The following is a 15,981-nucleotide window of genomic DNA, read 5'->3' on the forward strand; positions in this document are numbered from 1 at the left end:
TATATATATATATATATATATATATATATATATATATATATATATATATATATATATATACATATATATGTAATGTATAATGATATATATTTGCAGACTTACATATAATCTAGATATTGTGATTAACTCTTATGGAGTAGAAATTAAATCAAACGTGCTGTAGATATTGTTGTTTGAATCGTGTTCGCATAATTTTTCGGGAAACAGAAACATACTGTAATATCGAGCAGGCTTGATATATGCCAGGAGTTTTTAGCCTGCATATTTTTAGGCATGGTTCCATCGTCAAGCAGCATTGTTGATTATAAAGTATCACCTTGCCGGGCCGTACTATGATGTTAACTTTAATGAAATCTTCAAATTATTACTATGTTCATTTGAGGACTCCCACGACGAGGTCTGGCGTGTTGTTTCTATCATCAGTTTTTTAAAATTACTGGTTTTACTATAAAAAAAGCTCTTGCTGTGTTAACGAGAATTACAATAACTAACACTTCCATTTCCAAGAAATTAAACGGACAAAAAATTTTGTAATGAATAAGTGTAGCAGAATTGCTGCTCTTTCGATAAACTTTTGTGAGTTCTTTTGCTTTCGGGAAGATAAAAATTGTTATTACTACTGAGCAAGCACTGCTTTGCTTTATAATTTCATAAATTGAAACTTTAGGTATGTGCTTCAGCTTTATCTGCGATAACAACTCTTTTCTGTAAAGATGATTTGAAGCCAGAAGTGTCGGAAATGATATCACATGTGGAACACGTTATTTATCGTTTCATCGATTCTACATGCAACGTTTCGAGAAATCAGGCTAGCCTATTCAAGATTTATGAAAAGCGTCATTTCAGTTCGAAAAGAAATTGGCGATTTTGTTTTAGATGAAATAAGATGTATTGAGTTGATAAATCGTTGATAAATAAAAGTTGATAAATCACTTGATGTCGCTGAAATAATCGCTTTATAAAACTCAGTCGAAGATTATTGTAAAACTTCATATGTCCTATGAGATTACAAATATTTCTTACAGTTGTTGGATATTGACACCGTAGCAGTTGATCTTTTGTCCTTGTTGGTTATCTGGTTGCAAGGTGATTGTGCACGAAAATTACCCTATCCCGTGTCGAGTAACCTTTCTCGTCTTTTGGATCCGTTGCATATCACTTTATCGCTTAAAGTTGTCAGTGTTTTTTCCGTGTCATTCTCCCGTCCATCGCCTTTAAAGGTAAACTTGATTCAATATTTTGTCAGATTTTGGAGAACGTAGAAGTTTGGGTAATCATGAAAATTTACCTTGAACTTACATTTTATAATATCCGTGTTTCCAATCGAAAACAACAGAGTAACACTTGATAGCAGGGACTCATTGTTTTTGTAATTGCTACATATACAGCAGTACCCTCCAACTATTGTTTGATCAAAAGTGATATAGTTTAAACCCTTATACTCGTCACGACGGATTGTGTACTTAGGCAGAGAATCTAACATTGAATCTGTACAAAACTTGTGGTAAATGAAAAGTCCAAAGATTGTCGAGCCTATGCACTTGACGGAAGTTTAGTATCTACATCAAATCAGGCTAAAATTAGTTTAAAGTGCTTTCCAGGATGAACACGAGTGTAAGGAATTTGAAGCATGTACAATGTCAGTATTAGCGTCTTTGTTTCGTATTGTGCTTTTTGCTGCACCACAGGATACGGAGGATCTCATCGAAGCTTGTATATTATGCGTTCATCGTATCATCGAATATTTTATGTTTGCAAAGCATTTGCCACAAGCCCTAGTTGAAACAATTGGTCGTTGGACTGCTTGTCTTCTCGTTGATGCACGAAATGCAGAAATTGGTTTGTCGTTGTCTGATTGTTTATTACCACCTCGTCAGTTTAACATTTTAAAGAAGTATTGAGTATACTTTTTTAGATCTCGAAAAGTGCAATGTGGGTTCAGGCGCTAGCCGAAATCCTACGGAATGCCTGTGTGGTGATGAAATACGGTCTTTGAGCGATATGATTCGGATTGATGTTGTCCTAATTCGTAAACTACATGTGGCTCGTTTTCTAGCCCCACTAATTTCAACTATTTATAATTTTCCTTCAAAGGTAACTGTTATCGCTTATTTCATTTACTTGTCATACTGATTAGTCACTTCTCTCTAACTGCATTAAACAGGTTGTTTTTGCCGTTTTATGTCTGGTTGAAAAGGTCCTTACATGACCTTGCTGAATTTAATTATGTCCGTAATCGAAAGATGTGTTGTATTGAATGACTGGATAGATGAACATGGTTGTTCTTACAAATAGTATCAAAGCTTGACTAATTTTTTAAAACTGGTTTGATAAATTTCTTATCCGTTATATTAACTTTTATTATAATTTTTAGATAGGCGATCAGTTATTGAGTGAAGCAGTCCAGTTGCTTATTACTCCTACGATGAAATCTTTAGTAATCATGCACAGACTTGGCGGCGTACTCTTAAGTCATGCTTGGTTTACATATATCTGGTAAGTATACTGTATGCTTTTTCAGTTAGCTTGGCTTAAACATCGTCAAAATTATTAATTGCCTTCTCTTAAACCTTAACATCTGTGTTATGAAAACTGAGAAGGAAGTAAAATAACCAACGTCGAGAAGAAACGCTGCTTATGCTGTAACTTCCAAATCTTCCTAGTGGTCTCGAGACTATTAAGCATGGTGTCGTTCGGGATAGTGAGCATTAATTCGAATTTTTTTACGCTTTGATGCATGTTCTAGAAAGTGATACCACTTTTTTTCTATTCTTAGTACAGGCGTTATCACCAAATGCTACTTAGTTGGTAAACACCCACCTGAAAAGTAAAATTGACGTAAGTTCTACTAATAATCGGACTGATATAATTGTAGGTCATACAGTAATGAAATATGTATTAATACCAGTAGCGACGGTATTATTCTTCCAGGAGGTCGGGAATAACTATTGATATTCCTAGTTATGTAGCCGAAGTGCTTCACGGTTTAATTATGTCTCCAAATGCCGCTTATGATGACGAGAAGATGTTTTTTTGTATCTCGATAATGCTTATAAAGATTTTGCATCGTACTGTCGAAAAAAAGGAGTTAGTGCAGCTGAAGTATTCGATGTGGAAGAACATGGCGATACTGTTGATAACAATGCAAGGTTCTCTTAAAATCTATTTTTTTTTTTTAAATTATGATTTATTTATTATCGATCATGATTGCTTAATTCAGATTCTTCTACTTCCTTACTGGTACCTCAGATAATTTTCGATCTAATGAAGTTCTTCAGCATGGTGTACTCTATGTATCTAATTTTAATCTAAAATTTATCTCTCTCAAGCGCTGGTCTTTTAGTTTGGTGATATGTCTGATCATTAAGATAACTGTCGGCCTTTTGTTAATCTTTACTGTCTTTTCGATAATTTTTATGTTTAGTGCACTTTACAATATCTGCTACAACATTTTGGAGGAAATGAACGATAGAGAAACATTGCGTTTGAGATATGAAAGTTTCAAGTATGCCGTCGCAACAGCCAAAGCAGTAATGACATCCAACATATCGTAAGTCATTGATCTCCATGTGAAGTATCTCCGAAATGCTGTAGGTTTTGATGGAGATAATAATAGTTTCCTCAGTCCGGAAAAATGCTCATTTTTTATCACGTGAAACACGAGTTCACATTATTTGAAAACTACTTAACACTAGCACAAGTTTATTCATGCTCGGATTGTTTAAATCACTTTAATTGTTGCAGACGTGTTAATGCACTAACCGTTTCCTCTTTACTATTGATTTATCCGAGATCTTTATTGGATTCTCCATCACTGAATCCTTTCGTAAAACCTCTTATGGAACTTATTCGTTTTGAAGAAAACGTAACGTTTGCGCAATATGCTCTAAACTCGATACCGATTTTGTTTCGAATAGCTTCTGGTTAAAATTTATTTCTACTAATAGTTTTTGTTGTGATTAGTCAAATTCTTACTCCGTAAATGGTCACTGTTGTCGACTATTTGCTCACTGACATTTCCTTTTGATCCCGAATACGAAGCACTGCTAGAATGATACTAGCTGATGAAAAGTCGAAGAAAGCTATAAGGTTCACAAGATTTAGAAGAGGCCTATGCTAATTGCACTTGTAACGCAATCGTCAATATATAATGATAACCGTTAATATATAATGATGACCATTTTTCAGAAAAGCAACCAAGCCCTCATGCGAAGATGATCAAACAGATAGTTGTGAGTTTGGTTTCATGTACTAATCGATTTCCTCCAGAAGTTGACAGGTTAGCATTCTTAATTGTTGAAAGATATTCTTTGCTATTTTATTTCGCGGTTAAAGTATCTGATATTGGGGATTAATGGTTTCTTTCCGTCCTCCTTAGTCTTTTAGATCTCGTATTTAAAACATTTATGTGTTGGCATATTGTACATATATTTCATAAAACTTGCAGTGAACAAGATGTAGTCTTATCACAGTGTGTAAAAGGACCTTTTTCTCCGCGATCTCAAAATGCAGAATACGTTATTCGTATGTTGGTGACACCAATTGCCGGCACCAATATTGCTTCTCTTTTGGATTTCAGAAATCGCGGTTCCTTAAAGGTGTGTTCTACTTCTCTGTGGCCCTTATAGTATAGAGGTGTGTCTTCGCTTATATGGCTCAATTTAGATTGCAGTTTCATGGTCTTTTCAAAGCATGACATTGTTAAAATTGTATGATCGCCCTTTTGGGGTGATACTGATCTTTAAATTTTGAATCCAGTGAAATTTGTCTATTGATAATTGCGTAAACTGCATGTTGGATACGGTCATACACATTAATCTTCTGTTGAGGTGGTATTGATCTTTGAATTTTGAATCTATTTGTCTGTGGAAATTTCGGCAACTCATACTTCGCATTCCTAACTAGTGAATGTGACCGGGTTCCTATCGATTCGTTTTGGGGCATATGACCAACGTGTATCGACGTACTTCAGCGTTGCTCGCCCCTATCGCTACGAAATGTCCAAGTCAGTGGAGATGTAATGAATTGATGCTCCCTGCTATTAAGCCTTACAGAGATGCGGTACAGCTGTAAGGGTGCAGTGAATTTGAGTGAACACATAATCAGGAGAAAGAAGAAAAATCGCGTTTTACTCGTTTGTCCATTGCATGGAGGGTATTCGTAATATTTGTCATAATTTAAAATCTCAAATAAGACACTTTTGTTTCATCGTTAAGGAAACAGCTGTGTTTATGATGGCGTACACTGTTTTCGTCGATGAAAGTAGGGTACAGCGGCGTGTTCCGCCTGATCTCTCCGACATCGTACTAGAGCTTGGAGTATACCTGACATGTAGGTTGTTTTCTGTTTATTATGTATTCTATTTTTCTCCGCTTTTTTTCTATTGTAGATTTATAGTTTCTAAAATTTTTGCAAGAATCAATTTGGAAGATCTCAAGTTTGCCTTTTTCAAAAAATTTTCGTTTATAGCGGAAAATGCGGTTGTCCGGTATTGTGCTGCTCAATGTTTGAGTAATATCGCTCGTATAGACGGATTTCTCCGATCAGTGTTACAGGCTGCCATAGCACCATTGCAAGCAAAATTGCGCACTGGAGAGACACGGGCGCATGTTCGATGCGGGCTTGTCGAATTGCTCTTTCTTCTCAGCAGCTTCCACGTGGAAGTAATACTATTTTTGGTTTCTTGCATCACCGATTCTATAGTGAAATTGCCGCTTTTTACACTTCTATCTTGATTACATTTATGATGAAGCAAAGCTCTTCTCGTTTAGATGCTGGGAGGTCTTCGTTTGTTGGCTCCAATATCGCTTCGTCTTATGGCAGATAGCTGTCATGTTGTACGTGAAGCGGCAGCAATATCTTTCCGTAATTTTGTACCTTTGATGACGTTAAAAGCAGTTAGTTTTTCTATTCCAGAATTACAGAAATTTTGGTATTGCTTGGTGTTATTGTCATTTTTTGTGGAGTTTTACGGTGTATTTACTTTTAGAATCGAAAAATCGAAAGACATTCAATTCTGAAAAATGATGTGGCAGATGAAATATTTGGTGATAATTCTCTTGAGCTGTTACTGGGTGATCCTAGTCGATTACCAGAATTAAGATTGACTGATATCAAAGGACTGAATGCTTCGACTTGTTTACGGCAGTATCAGCAAGTTTGTATCAATATTTGTATTTCTTCGGATTTGAAAAAACTTTTGTCAAAAGTGGTGAGGAATAGTTATCCTGATTGCTATTTCCATAAATACAAGTTCTCCAAATCACAGGAAGGTATTCGATGGATGTCATTCTTGGAAGAGTATGGGTTAAGTGGCATACTTGCTGATGATATGGGACTTGGCAAAACCCTTCAGACACTCTGTTTATTGGCAATGAAAATCTGCCATAAACCTCAAGCAAAAGTAAGTGAAGTGCTGATAATTTGTACCGATCTAATTAGGTTACTGTTATTGTGGTGATTCTTCATCGGTTTAATAACCTTAGTAGGTTTGTCAGCATAAAAAAGCTGAAGAAGCGAGGAAAGCAATGAGGAGTAACATTAAGAAGTTAAGAGATGTAAGCAGCCGTTTAAGACATTGTCCTGGTCGAGGAAAAGTTTGTTACACAAACAACTTGTTTCTGAACAGTTTGTTACAAAAAGATTTTTTAATCAGTATAATATGCAAGATTATTGAAGGTTCTAATTGTATGTCCTCCAACTTTGGTTAATCATTGGTGTGCGGAATGGTCGAAATTTTTTCCAACCTTATCTCCATTTCATAAAATCGAGGAAGGTTGCAAAGAAAAGAAATTGTCGATGAATAATCCGCAAAAAGTCACAGTTATGTCGTACAACACCGTGCGGTTTTGCACGTATGTTCAGTAAGTTTTGAGCTTATGTTTAAAAATATATAAGGGAAGAAAAAACACAGTTACGATCATCATGTTTACAGCAGTTTGCTTTCAGAAATATAGAATGGTACTACATGATCTTAGATGAAGGTCACATGATAAGAAATCCTACCACACAGCTGTTTAAAGCTTTAACTAACATCAAAGCACAAAATCGTCTCATACTTTCTGGAACTCCTGTTCAGAATACTCCAGCAGATCTGTGGGCTCTTTTTCAGGTATGGGTTTCTTTAGCTTTTCAAATTTTTTCTTGTTCCTGCTTTACAAGATCATTTAATTTCTACTCCCAAACATATGGATAGCATTTATCATATGTTTCGTTTTAGTTCTAAATGAAATTAAAACTGTTGGAGTTTTAGTTGATGCCTTTTATTCCGTAGGATCTTGGTATGGTTTCCAAAATTTTTTGGAGTGGCATCAACGCAGTATGCCTAATTCATTTATTTATTTTTTTCAGTTCCTAATGCCTGGTTACTTGGGGACAATGAGACAGTTTAAATTGGCGTTTTTAAATGCAATAAATGGATCGCGAAATGTTAATGCTTCCGCTCAAGAAATAAAGGTACAACTTTAGCTAATATTTTCAGTGTATATATGTGATATGGGCTATTCATTGAAATCGATATATAAGAAATTTAGACTTTTTTTTGTAAAGATTCACCGTTATTAATTTTACTTTTCCACACACTTATAAATAATTGCTGGTACTTCTGATGCTTTGAAAATGATGTTACGAAATTTTTTTGTTTGCAAGGAATAATCACTTTAAGGAGGGCCAGGATGCGTTGGAGCGCCTACACAAGTCAATTTTACCGTTTGTTATGAGGCGCCTGAAAACAGACGTGCTTGAAGATCTGCCTGAGAAGATTGTGCAAGATTACATGTGTAGTATGACCTCTGTACAGCGCTTTATATACAACCATATTGTCGACATATACCAGTCCTCTCGTCGAACTTCTACTAATCGTCCAAGTTTTTGTGCTCTAGAGACCATTGCTGAACTTCGGAAGTGTACTGTTCATCCTTCTCTTGTGAGTCATAAATCCCTAGAAGAGTAAGTGTTCCGGTGCTTTTTGATTAGATTAGAGGAATTTCATGAGCTCCTTCAAGTTCTCATTTTGCGTTTAGTTATTACTTTGTATACCTAATTTCAGTTTGAACATAGAAAAGCTGAAGGGTTGCGTTGAAGAATCTGGTAAAATAATCGCTTTGCGAGAACTTCTTAAAGAGTGCGGCATTGGTTCACGAGAACATTATGCACTCTCTGAGGAATCTGCAGTACAAGGTGACTTTAACTTCTAATCAGTAGGAAAATTTCCACTGTGTGTTATACGGATAATTCAATGTAAGCTAACTTATCTGTTTAGTACTGGCGTTCACTTTGTAAAATCTGCGGTGTATAATAAATCACTGTGATGATCTTAGTCATATATCAGCTTTTATCTGGAATTGTTTATCAGTTGATGAGAAATCGCTTGAAATACTAAGTCCACTCTCAAATGTCAACACAACTTAGTATATTTTTAAAGATACTAATTGTTTTGCTCACGACCTGCATGAATGGGCTTGCGGGAAAAATAGCCGCAGAAAGGTGCACTTACTCAAATCTTTCGAGTGATCAGTTTTCTTAGTACTGTGTTGATTAAAAGAAAAACATGTTCGTTCAAACATTATAGATAACGAAATATCTGCTACTGGTAACGGTCATCGCGCACTTATATTTTGTCAGCGATTGTCCGCAGTTCAGCTACTTGTGAATCTGTTCAGTTCAGGAGAACTGGGATCTGATATAAGGTTACTTGTTACTATATTTATGGTTCAATAAATCTGGCTTTACAACAAACGTTTCACTAATCAAAAGTAGGGGATGATCCTTTGATTTCTAGATAAGTTATTCTCATGAGTGACAAGTTAGAAAACAGATATTCTTGGGAAAGTGGTTCAAGGTACTATTCCTACACATAATCATGTTTTGAAAAGGAAGAGATTTTGTCATATTAGATTTTAGCTCCCGAAAGCATTTATGCAATTACTCCATTATTTTCTTCCATAATTTTAGATATGCTGTGCTGGATGGGACGGTACCCGTGAATGAGAGACATACTGTTGCTGAAAAGTTTAATATTGATCCTAGTATACATGTATTGATACTTACGACAAATGTATGTTTTTGTTTGAAGTTTTTTTTTTCTGTAGGTCAGTGCTATGACTGCTTCAGGAATTCGAACAAATAATTACTTTTTTTTTAGATTCCAGAGTGTAAAACTACGCTGGTGTTCACTGCAGTTTTTGTTCTGTTGAGGATGTAGCTAAGGCTTAACACCGCCCTTTGGAAAAAGACCGTAACTGTCAAATGTTTATATAACATTTCACGAATTTAACCAATTTATTCGAAATGAACAGCATCTTTTTAGCTTGACTTGAATTTACTATCACTCTCGGTTTTGTCATCTCACATGAATTTTGCTAATTTATGGATTTTTTCCAGATAGGTGGTGAAGGGCTTAATTTAATCGGAGCCGACATTGTTATCTTTTTGGAACACGATTGGAATCCGGTGAAAGATTTGCAAGCTATGGATCGAGCTCATCGCATTGGACAAAGATGCGCCGTGAATGTTTATCGGTTAATTACCGAAGGTTCTATCGAGCAGAAAATTATGCGGCTGCAGAAGTTCAAGACCAATACAGCTAATGTTGGTTTTATAAACTTTTCATGCCGGTGGTAATAAAATTTGGGGAAGCATGAATCAAAAGTAATGGTTTTGATGATCTAAAATAATATAACTTCGAAGTGTTCGGCTCGAAACTACTTGATTTTCTAGGCACTAGTTGGTGCGGATAACCGTTCCTTGCAGACGATGGCTACGGAACAGCTTATGGAACTTTTTGTGATAGACGATGTGTCGCCTGGAACTAGTCTTGATACGCGTTCTTCAAAGAAATCACGTGAGAGTGATTCGTCCTCAACTTCTGATAAATATTTCACAAGTTCGGATATTGGCGAAAAATTGAGCATTGAAGAATTGTGGGAAATGTCACAGGTATTTATTTTAATAGGGAACTAGACCTCAGTTTCATTTTTATCTCAGGTTTATTGTACTTTAATTAAGAGTGTTGGTGTTCACGCTTTTCTAAAAGATAACTTTCTTATGGTTAATGTAATGATTGGGATGATAAATAAGCGTAAATTAATTGCTTTAGGCTACGTGTTTCAATGGCTCCGGTGCATTTGTTGCATTCCCTTTTTCAAAAAGAAAATAAGTGATTGTAAATACAGGATTATCAGCAGTAATATTGTCTGTTTCAGTACGATCGCTATAATGCTTCTTCAATAGCGCACTCCTTTGAAGTACCTGGATGGAATAACAATTCTTCAACATTAATTTGGGATACCGCTAGCAGTAGTGGCATTGTTAGTGATAGTATTGAATGTAAAAAACTTCGGCTTGGTAATTGAAAACTTAAAAACGCGCTTTTAATGTAATTATTCAGTTTCAGTCATCATCATTTTTGAAATCCATTCCCTTACTTTATCTCCTGTTTTTGGCCTTGTGTTGCTTCTTCGTGTATTGTTTTTTCTCCTGAGTTTATTGCTGATTGTTGGTATTTTTGTACATATTTGCAATTCCCCGTGATTGTATCCTGAAAATGGTCTAGCAAGCGGTATTGTCCCTTGATGTTTTGATGTAATGTCTTGCTCAACTGAAAAGTATACTCGGGTATGTAACTTTTTTCCATTTAATCTCATTTAAAAGCTTGTAAATATGTGGTTTTCTATGGATATTTGTGATTTAAAAGCTTGTAAATATGTGGTTTTTCATAGATATTTGTACTGGTGGTGATTTGCAAAAAAATGCTTTGCTAAATGAAACGCACTATACTCGTTATTTATCACACTTCACTTTTTAAGGACTTAAAATTTTTTCCTCCTAGAAAACAAAATAGAATTGATACACATCTTTGCTCTAGGAGTGTTCGAACAGCAAAACTTGGAAATTTTTGAGTCTTGTTACCAGCAAGGGATGCTTATTTTGCTTCAAAATAGGATAGCGCATATATGTATATGTGGGGGAGAGGATGTGCTCGCGCTTAAAAATGATCTTTGTGATTGCAACCCCAAGTGAAGCTCAAGAATCTAGAAGATACAGTTATCTACCAAGAGTTCTCACTAGATTGTAATCATTCCATAATTGTCTTCCCTACATTCGTTGGCGTGTAATAATCAATTTGAGCTGATTTAATAACTTGATTTAACTCCGACTACAAAACCTAAAAAATACTATAAATGGTGCAGAGGTGTAGGAACAAACTTACTCAAACTAGGCTTGAAACATACATTACTGTTTTGATGCGTTGTATCAGTAATAATACATCCATTCAGGAACACTTTTCGACTTCCGAAATTATTGAGGTTTGTTTGTTTGATACCAGTTTTTCCTTTTTTGGAACGAAACATCTGTTTTCGTATGAACTCTAAAATTCTGAATATATTTTACTTTTCTGGAATTTTTGATATAGGAATTTTTAATTTTCCAGATACTACATTACGGAGCAGATCTATTTGTGGAAGAGCCAATTTTGTTAGAATTTAATTTAACAAACAATGGCCTGTTTATACTTGGTAATTTATGCGGTAGTATTCATTCATTATTGCGAATATTTGATGAACATGGATTACCTCCAAGAAGACGCTATTTATTTCTCGGTTAATAGCAGATTTCTATTCCAATTTCAAACATTTTTATAGAAAAATATTTGACCTAATAATTACCGGAATATTTTTAGTTTAATCCCCTTCACGTGTATATATATATATATATACGTATGCATGTGTTAATTATCGCGATAAAAACATCTTACTCGTCCATGTAATTAACGCACATTTGATAAATCCTAGAAATATCTGAATCTCCTTCTTCCTATCATATTTCATCATCTTTTGGACCAAATATCCTACTTAAAGCATTAAAATCACTTATATATGATAGTATATTGCAAATAGTTTGGTGGCACATTTACTTTTAGTAGTTTAAGAGTGAAGGAAGGGAATAGAAAGTGGGCATTAAAAGAAAATGTAAATAGGTGGCTATGTTGGTCAAGGAAGACAACAACTTGAAATAATCATGCTACTGCTACTGATGAAACTTCGATGGCCGCAACATTTGTTTCTTTTACGGAGTAATTATGAGACAGTGGAAGCGATGAAGGCTGATAATGTACCAACAACAAGCCACCAAAATCTTTTCGCTGAACTGGTAAAAATGCCACCGTTTTTTTTTTTCGTTATATATCTTTCTATCAAAAAGTACGGTATCAATAGCTGTATTGCTGTATTTTCTCATTTAATGATAAGATTGGTAATATTATCTGATCATGAAGTTTAGCACGAAGAAATCCTTTTTATGATGAATCAACAACTTTTGATTCGGCTTTGGTATCATGAAATATGTTAACTTTGGCTAGCCTAGACCCATAATATTTAATTTCATCCGTTGATTAAGCTGAAGATAATATACAGCGTTCAATTTTCGCTTGGGAATAAATGGCAGTATCTAATTGAGTTTCTTTGGAACTTCCGGAAATGTATCAAATCGTGTCATTGCATTCAGAGATGTTGTGCCTGAATAAGTTCATGATTTTAGCAATTATCAATTGTCCGCTTTTTCTCATTCAGTTTACACAAAAATTCCTTTGTATGCGCGGAAGTGCTTTACGACCATAAATCGACTTTCCAGCTTTTCCTGAATTAATATCTTAATTTTCCTTATAATCTGATAGCTAAAATATACTGACTGGAATATACTAAAATATACTAAACTTTAACTGTCCGGCTATCATCAGCTAATGCAATGCATTTATTATTGCCCTATGCGAAAATCCACGATGCCAGTTGTTTGGCATAATTTTAACTTCCTTTTTTGTTAAGATTTGACATTTCTAATTTACACTAATTCAGTGTCAGTCCCAATTTCCTTCAGAGGTAAACATGTGTTTTCTGTTCAATCAGATGTTCGATATGATGCCCATTGCAGCAGTTATTTCAAGTATGGTGATATTGGGTATTATTAAAGTATTGGAAAACTTTTGCGAATAAAAATCTTTTTTTTATTAATTGATAGATATTTATTAAAGAAATATTATTGTCAACAATTTTATCATTCGCTCTCTTTATCGCCTCCATTAATCAGAAATATTTTAGAGCGTTACCTGTGCTGCAGTGGTGGTGTAAGTCAATGGATGACTTGCCTTGAGAATATCCGTAATATTCCTCGGCCTACTTATGCAAAAGAAATGAAATTTCTGGAAGCATGTTTAGTGGCAGATATCCTTCATGCTCAACCAAATGCTGCAATCGAAAGGTACTATTAATTTGTTGTTTGGGGAAATGATCAAAGCTTAGATATGACTGGAAATTGTGATTTGAATAAAATTTTATGAACAAAATGTGACCATTTCAGAGCATTTGAACCATCAAGCCTAGGCCTAAGTTATATGTTCAACAAGAAAGGTCTTCAGTCAGTATTGAGTGCACTAAAATTAAAGACGTTAATAAGAACTGATGATAAAGGTCTGATTAGCAAGGAATATCCCATTGGTATTGTTCGAAATTTCAACGATGACATCTGTTTCACTGTTATTACCTCATCAGATCCGCATGTTAGTTCTTGTGAGTTATTCGTATTTTCTGTTTTACATTTTTGTTCGTTATAAAACGTTTCGCGCAAAATTAATTGATTTCTAAATTTAGGTACAACTATAGAGCTCGTATATAGTCAGAAGCATCATGCTCTTGAACAAGTATATCAATTTGAAACCGATGTGGATACAATGATGGTAACCTGCCGTCGAATTATGAGTAGATTAGGTAAAAGCTTTGAAGAAAAGTTCATAGAACGATCGAGATACGAACATTGCAATTGGTGCATGGATATTCCGCGCAGTTATTTCGATTTGAGGTTTCTAGAATTGGCTTAATAAAATTTTTCAAATTTAGTTCTAGTTTTTAGTAAATTCACCCTGCTGTTGATTGGTAGAACTCATGATTCAAAACACTCCAAATTTTATCTGCATAAAACCAGCAAATATTTCAAGAAGAGCCTTCAAAAAATGAAATTTAATAAAAGATTTAAATATCGCCAACATTTTTTGATTTTAATATTTAAAAGTTTAAGTCAACTTTTTTTTCGATATCAGTGTTTTAGAAACTTTTAAATATACATAGAACTTAATTAATGTTGACGTTTTTCAAGAGCCCGTTTTTATACGCATCGTGATATGGATATTTGGATAAGGAAGTATGCAAATGAATGGGCGCAAGCTGATGAAATTTTTTTGCTAAACGATAACTTACATCAATCCAATCCTTTGAATCCCTCTCATGAACAAAGACGGATTCGGCGAAGCGCTGAACTGTTTCCTTCTTTCTATGATTTACGATTTCTAGAAGGTGGCCATCCTACCAAAGGTGGCACTTTTCGAGTACTCATCAATGATGATGGTGATGAACAACAACAGTTCATGAAAACAGTGAGTTCTAAATTATAAATTTCAAAGGAATCAACTCAACATTTTAAATTTTGATGTTCCCGGAAAAAATTTCCCTCACTTTTCGTTGCATAGTCTCTCTCGCTTTCCATTCGTTGATTTCGTTAAAATATTTTGTAATCCATTTGCTGAATCACTTTTACTTCTATTTTAAGTACCACTAGCTTCCAAAATTCCTGAGTAGAATCATGGCTAAGATCAATATAAAGCAATTGCATATTGCATTCTGATCTTTATTACATCAGATCTATCCGAATTCACACTATCTGTATGACCGAGAACCGTTCTCGAGATATGACTCGAGGCATCTGGATATCGATATGACAGGAAGCGATGAGTTAGAGCAGGAAGAAAGAACAGGACATACACAACGGATTAGAGGATTTTGGCAACGTTTACTTTGTTGCTTTAGGAATCGTTTTGTAAGTTTCCATTATTATCATTGACTTCGTATTTTGTCAATATCACAGTTTACCTGAAAAATCTGCAACAACACTATTTCCCAATTTTTATTTTAGCGCAGACCGAGATAAACGGAAGATGACGACGAAGGTATCGAGTTCTAAAGAATGTCAGACTCTTCCAGTGAAATTGATCTTGTCACGTCAGTTACGTGAAAATCACATGTTAATCAATGTAGTAGAGCAGCTTCGCGTTATTCACAAATTTTACATTTTTATCGTGATAGATTCAAATAATACAATTATATTTGCATAATATTTAAATGTATTTCTATATAATCACTTCAATGCTGTGCTTTTTCAATTCCTTCTGTAAGCAGTTGGCTGGAGCAGTTGGCTGGTTTTTCTTGGTATTATTACCTTAAGTATTGCATTTGAATGTACTGTTCCTTGGGAAAGAAGTGTGTTATAAATTTATCGCGGACTTCGGTCATTGACGACAAATAGTTTGTCGTACCTTTTCATATCTCTTTTTAACAATTTGAAGAAGAAATCGTTGCTGTTATGGAACAGGGAAATATGACAAATCCATCAGGAAAACTTAAATTAGGAATGATAAGTGGTAAAATCATGCAGCTGAAGTTCCTTAATTTAAGCCAAGTGCGGATACCATGTGGAAGATTAATAATCTGAGAACTGTTAAAACAGGTGCACGGTAATGAGGGAATGATCTTCACTATGAGTTAACAGTTAGCAAACATTATACTTGATGATTCTGCGTTAGCAAGCCAGTGGATCAAAAGGGATTTTAAATTCAACTCTAAATTTTAATGTTCTCTTATTGCCATTTTAAGCAAGCTTGAAATTTTAGCCATTTCAACCCCGACTCTGAGCGCAAGAAGTATACAATTGCGAATCATCGCTGGTTATATGGGAGTTACGTCTAACTCGTAACCCATTTAAGGTTGTAAACAAGCGGATAACCTGTAAAGCCGCGTTAAATCTTGTGCTGTCGCGCGTTGAACAAGTAACTGTTGTCGATTTTGGTCTTGTTTATCATAGGTCGGAAACGGGCGAGTGGGATTGGTTGGGGTGCGTTTGTTTTTCTTCGTGTGAAGCTTGAACTCCAACGATGTTTTA

The 15,981-nt window shown here is 34.9% G+C and overlaps 2 protein-coding genes across 2 annotated transcripts in view; both read left to right on the forward strand.

The window, feature by feature from the left end:
• LOAG_17057 (SNF2 family domain-containing protein) overlaps positions 1–10,352 on the forward strand; it is a gene marked incomplete at both ends in the record, with an annotated part of 11,594 nt that extends 1,242 nt beyond the window's left edge. The window contains 27 exons of the mRNA XM_020449718.1: positions 272–397; positions 668–808; positions 1,026–1,220; positions 1,602–1,839; positions 1,916–2,094; positions 2,375–2,496; positions 2,932–3,035; positions 3,098–3,149; positions 3,425–3,550; positions 3,745–3,923; positions 4,189–4,279; positions 4,448–4,598; positions 5,217–5,331; positions 5,470–5,663; positions 5,772–5,897; positions 5,990–6,157; positions 6,269–6,403; positions 6,679–6,863; positions 6,949–7,111; positions 7,351–7,455; positions 7,664–7,947; positions 8,048–8,178; positions 8,570–8,687; positions 8,953–9,055; positions 9,382–9,588; positions 9,718–9,936; positions 10,203–10,352. Coding sequence (XP_020306710.1) covers positions 272–397; positions 668–808; positions 1,026–1,220; positions 1,602–1,839; positions 1,916–2,094; positions 2,375–2,496; positions 2,932–3,035; positions 3,098–3,149; positions 3,425–3,550; positions 3,745–3,923; positions 4,189–4,279; positions 4,448–4,598; positions 5,217–5,331; positions 5,470–5,663; positions 5,772–5,897; positions 5,990–6,157; positions 6,269–6,403; positions 6,679–6,863; positions 6,949–7,111; positions 7,351–7,455; positions 7,664–7,947; positions 8,048–8,178; positions 8,570–8,687; positions 8,953–9,055; positions 9,382–9,588; positions 9,718–9,936; positions 10,203–10,352 — 4,107 coding nt within the window. The remainder of the gene's footprint in view (positions 1–271; positions 398–667; positions 809–1,025; positions 1,221–1,601; positions 1,840–1,915; positions 2,095–2,374; positions 2,497–2,931; positions 3,036–3,097; positions 3,150–3,424; positions 3,551–3,744; positions 3,924–4,188; positions 4,280–4,447; positions 4,599–5,216; positions 5,332–5,469; positions 5,664–5,771; positions 5,898–5,989; positions 6,158–6,268; positions 6,404–6,678; positions 6,864–6,948; positions 7,112–7,350; positions 7,456–7,663; positions 7,948–8,047; positions 8,179–8,569; positions 8,688–8,952; positions 9,056–9,381; positions 9,589–9,717; positions 9,937–10,202) is intronic.
• An 891-nt stretch (positions 10,353–11,243) lies between these two features.
• Positions 11,244–15,964, forward strand: LOAG_17058 (hypothetical protein; the record flags this gene model as incomplete). The annotated part of the gene is made up of 10 exons (XM_020449719.1): positions 11,244–11,306; positions 11,432–11,600; positions 11,978–12,150; positions 12,852–12,939; positions 13,095–13,254; positions 13,354–13,562; positions 13,644–13,851; positions 14,146–14,422; positions 14,686–14,862; positions 15,806–15,964. 10 exons carry the CDS (start codon positions 11,244–11,246, stop codon positions 15,962–15,964), a joined length of 1,683 nt encoding a protein of 560 aa, XP_020306711.1.
• Positions 15,965–15,981: the final 17 nt, after the last annotated feature.

The sequence above is a fragment of the Loa loa genome (assembly GCF_000183805.2).
Source record: "Loa loa unplaced genomic scaffold supercont3.37, whole genome shotgun sequence".
NCBI lineage: Eukaryota > Metazoa > Nematoda > Chromadorea > Rhabditida > Onchocercidae > Loa > Loa loa.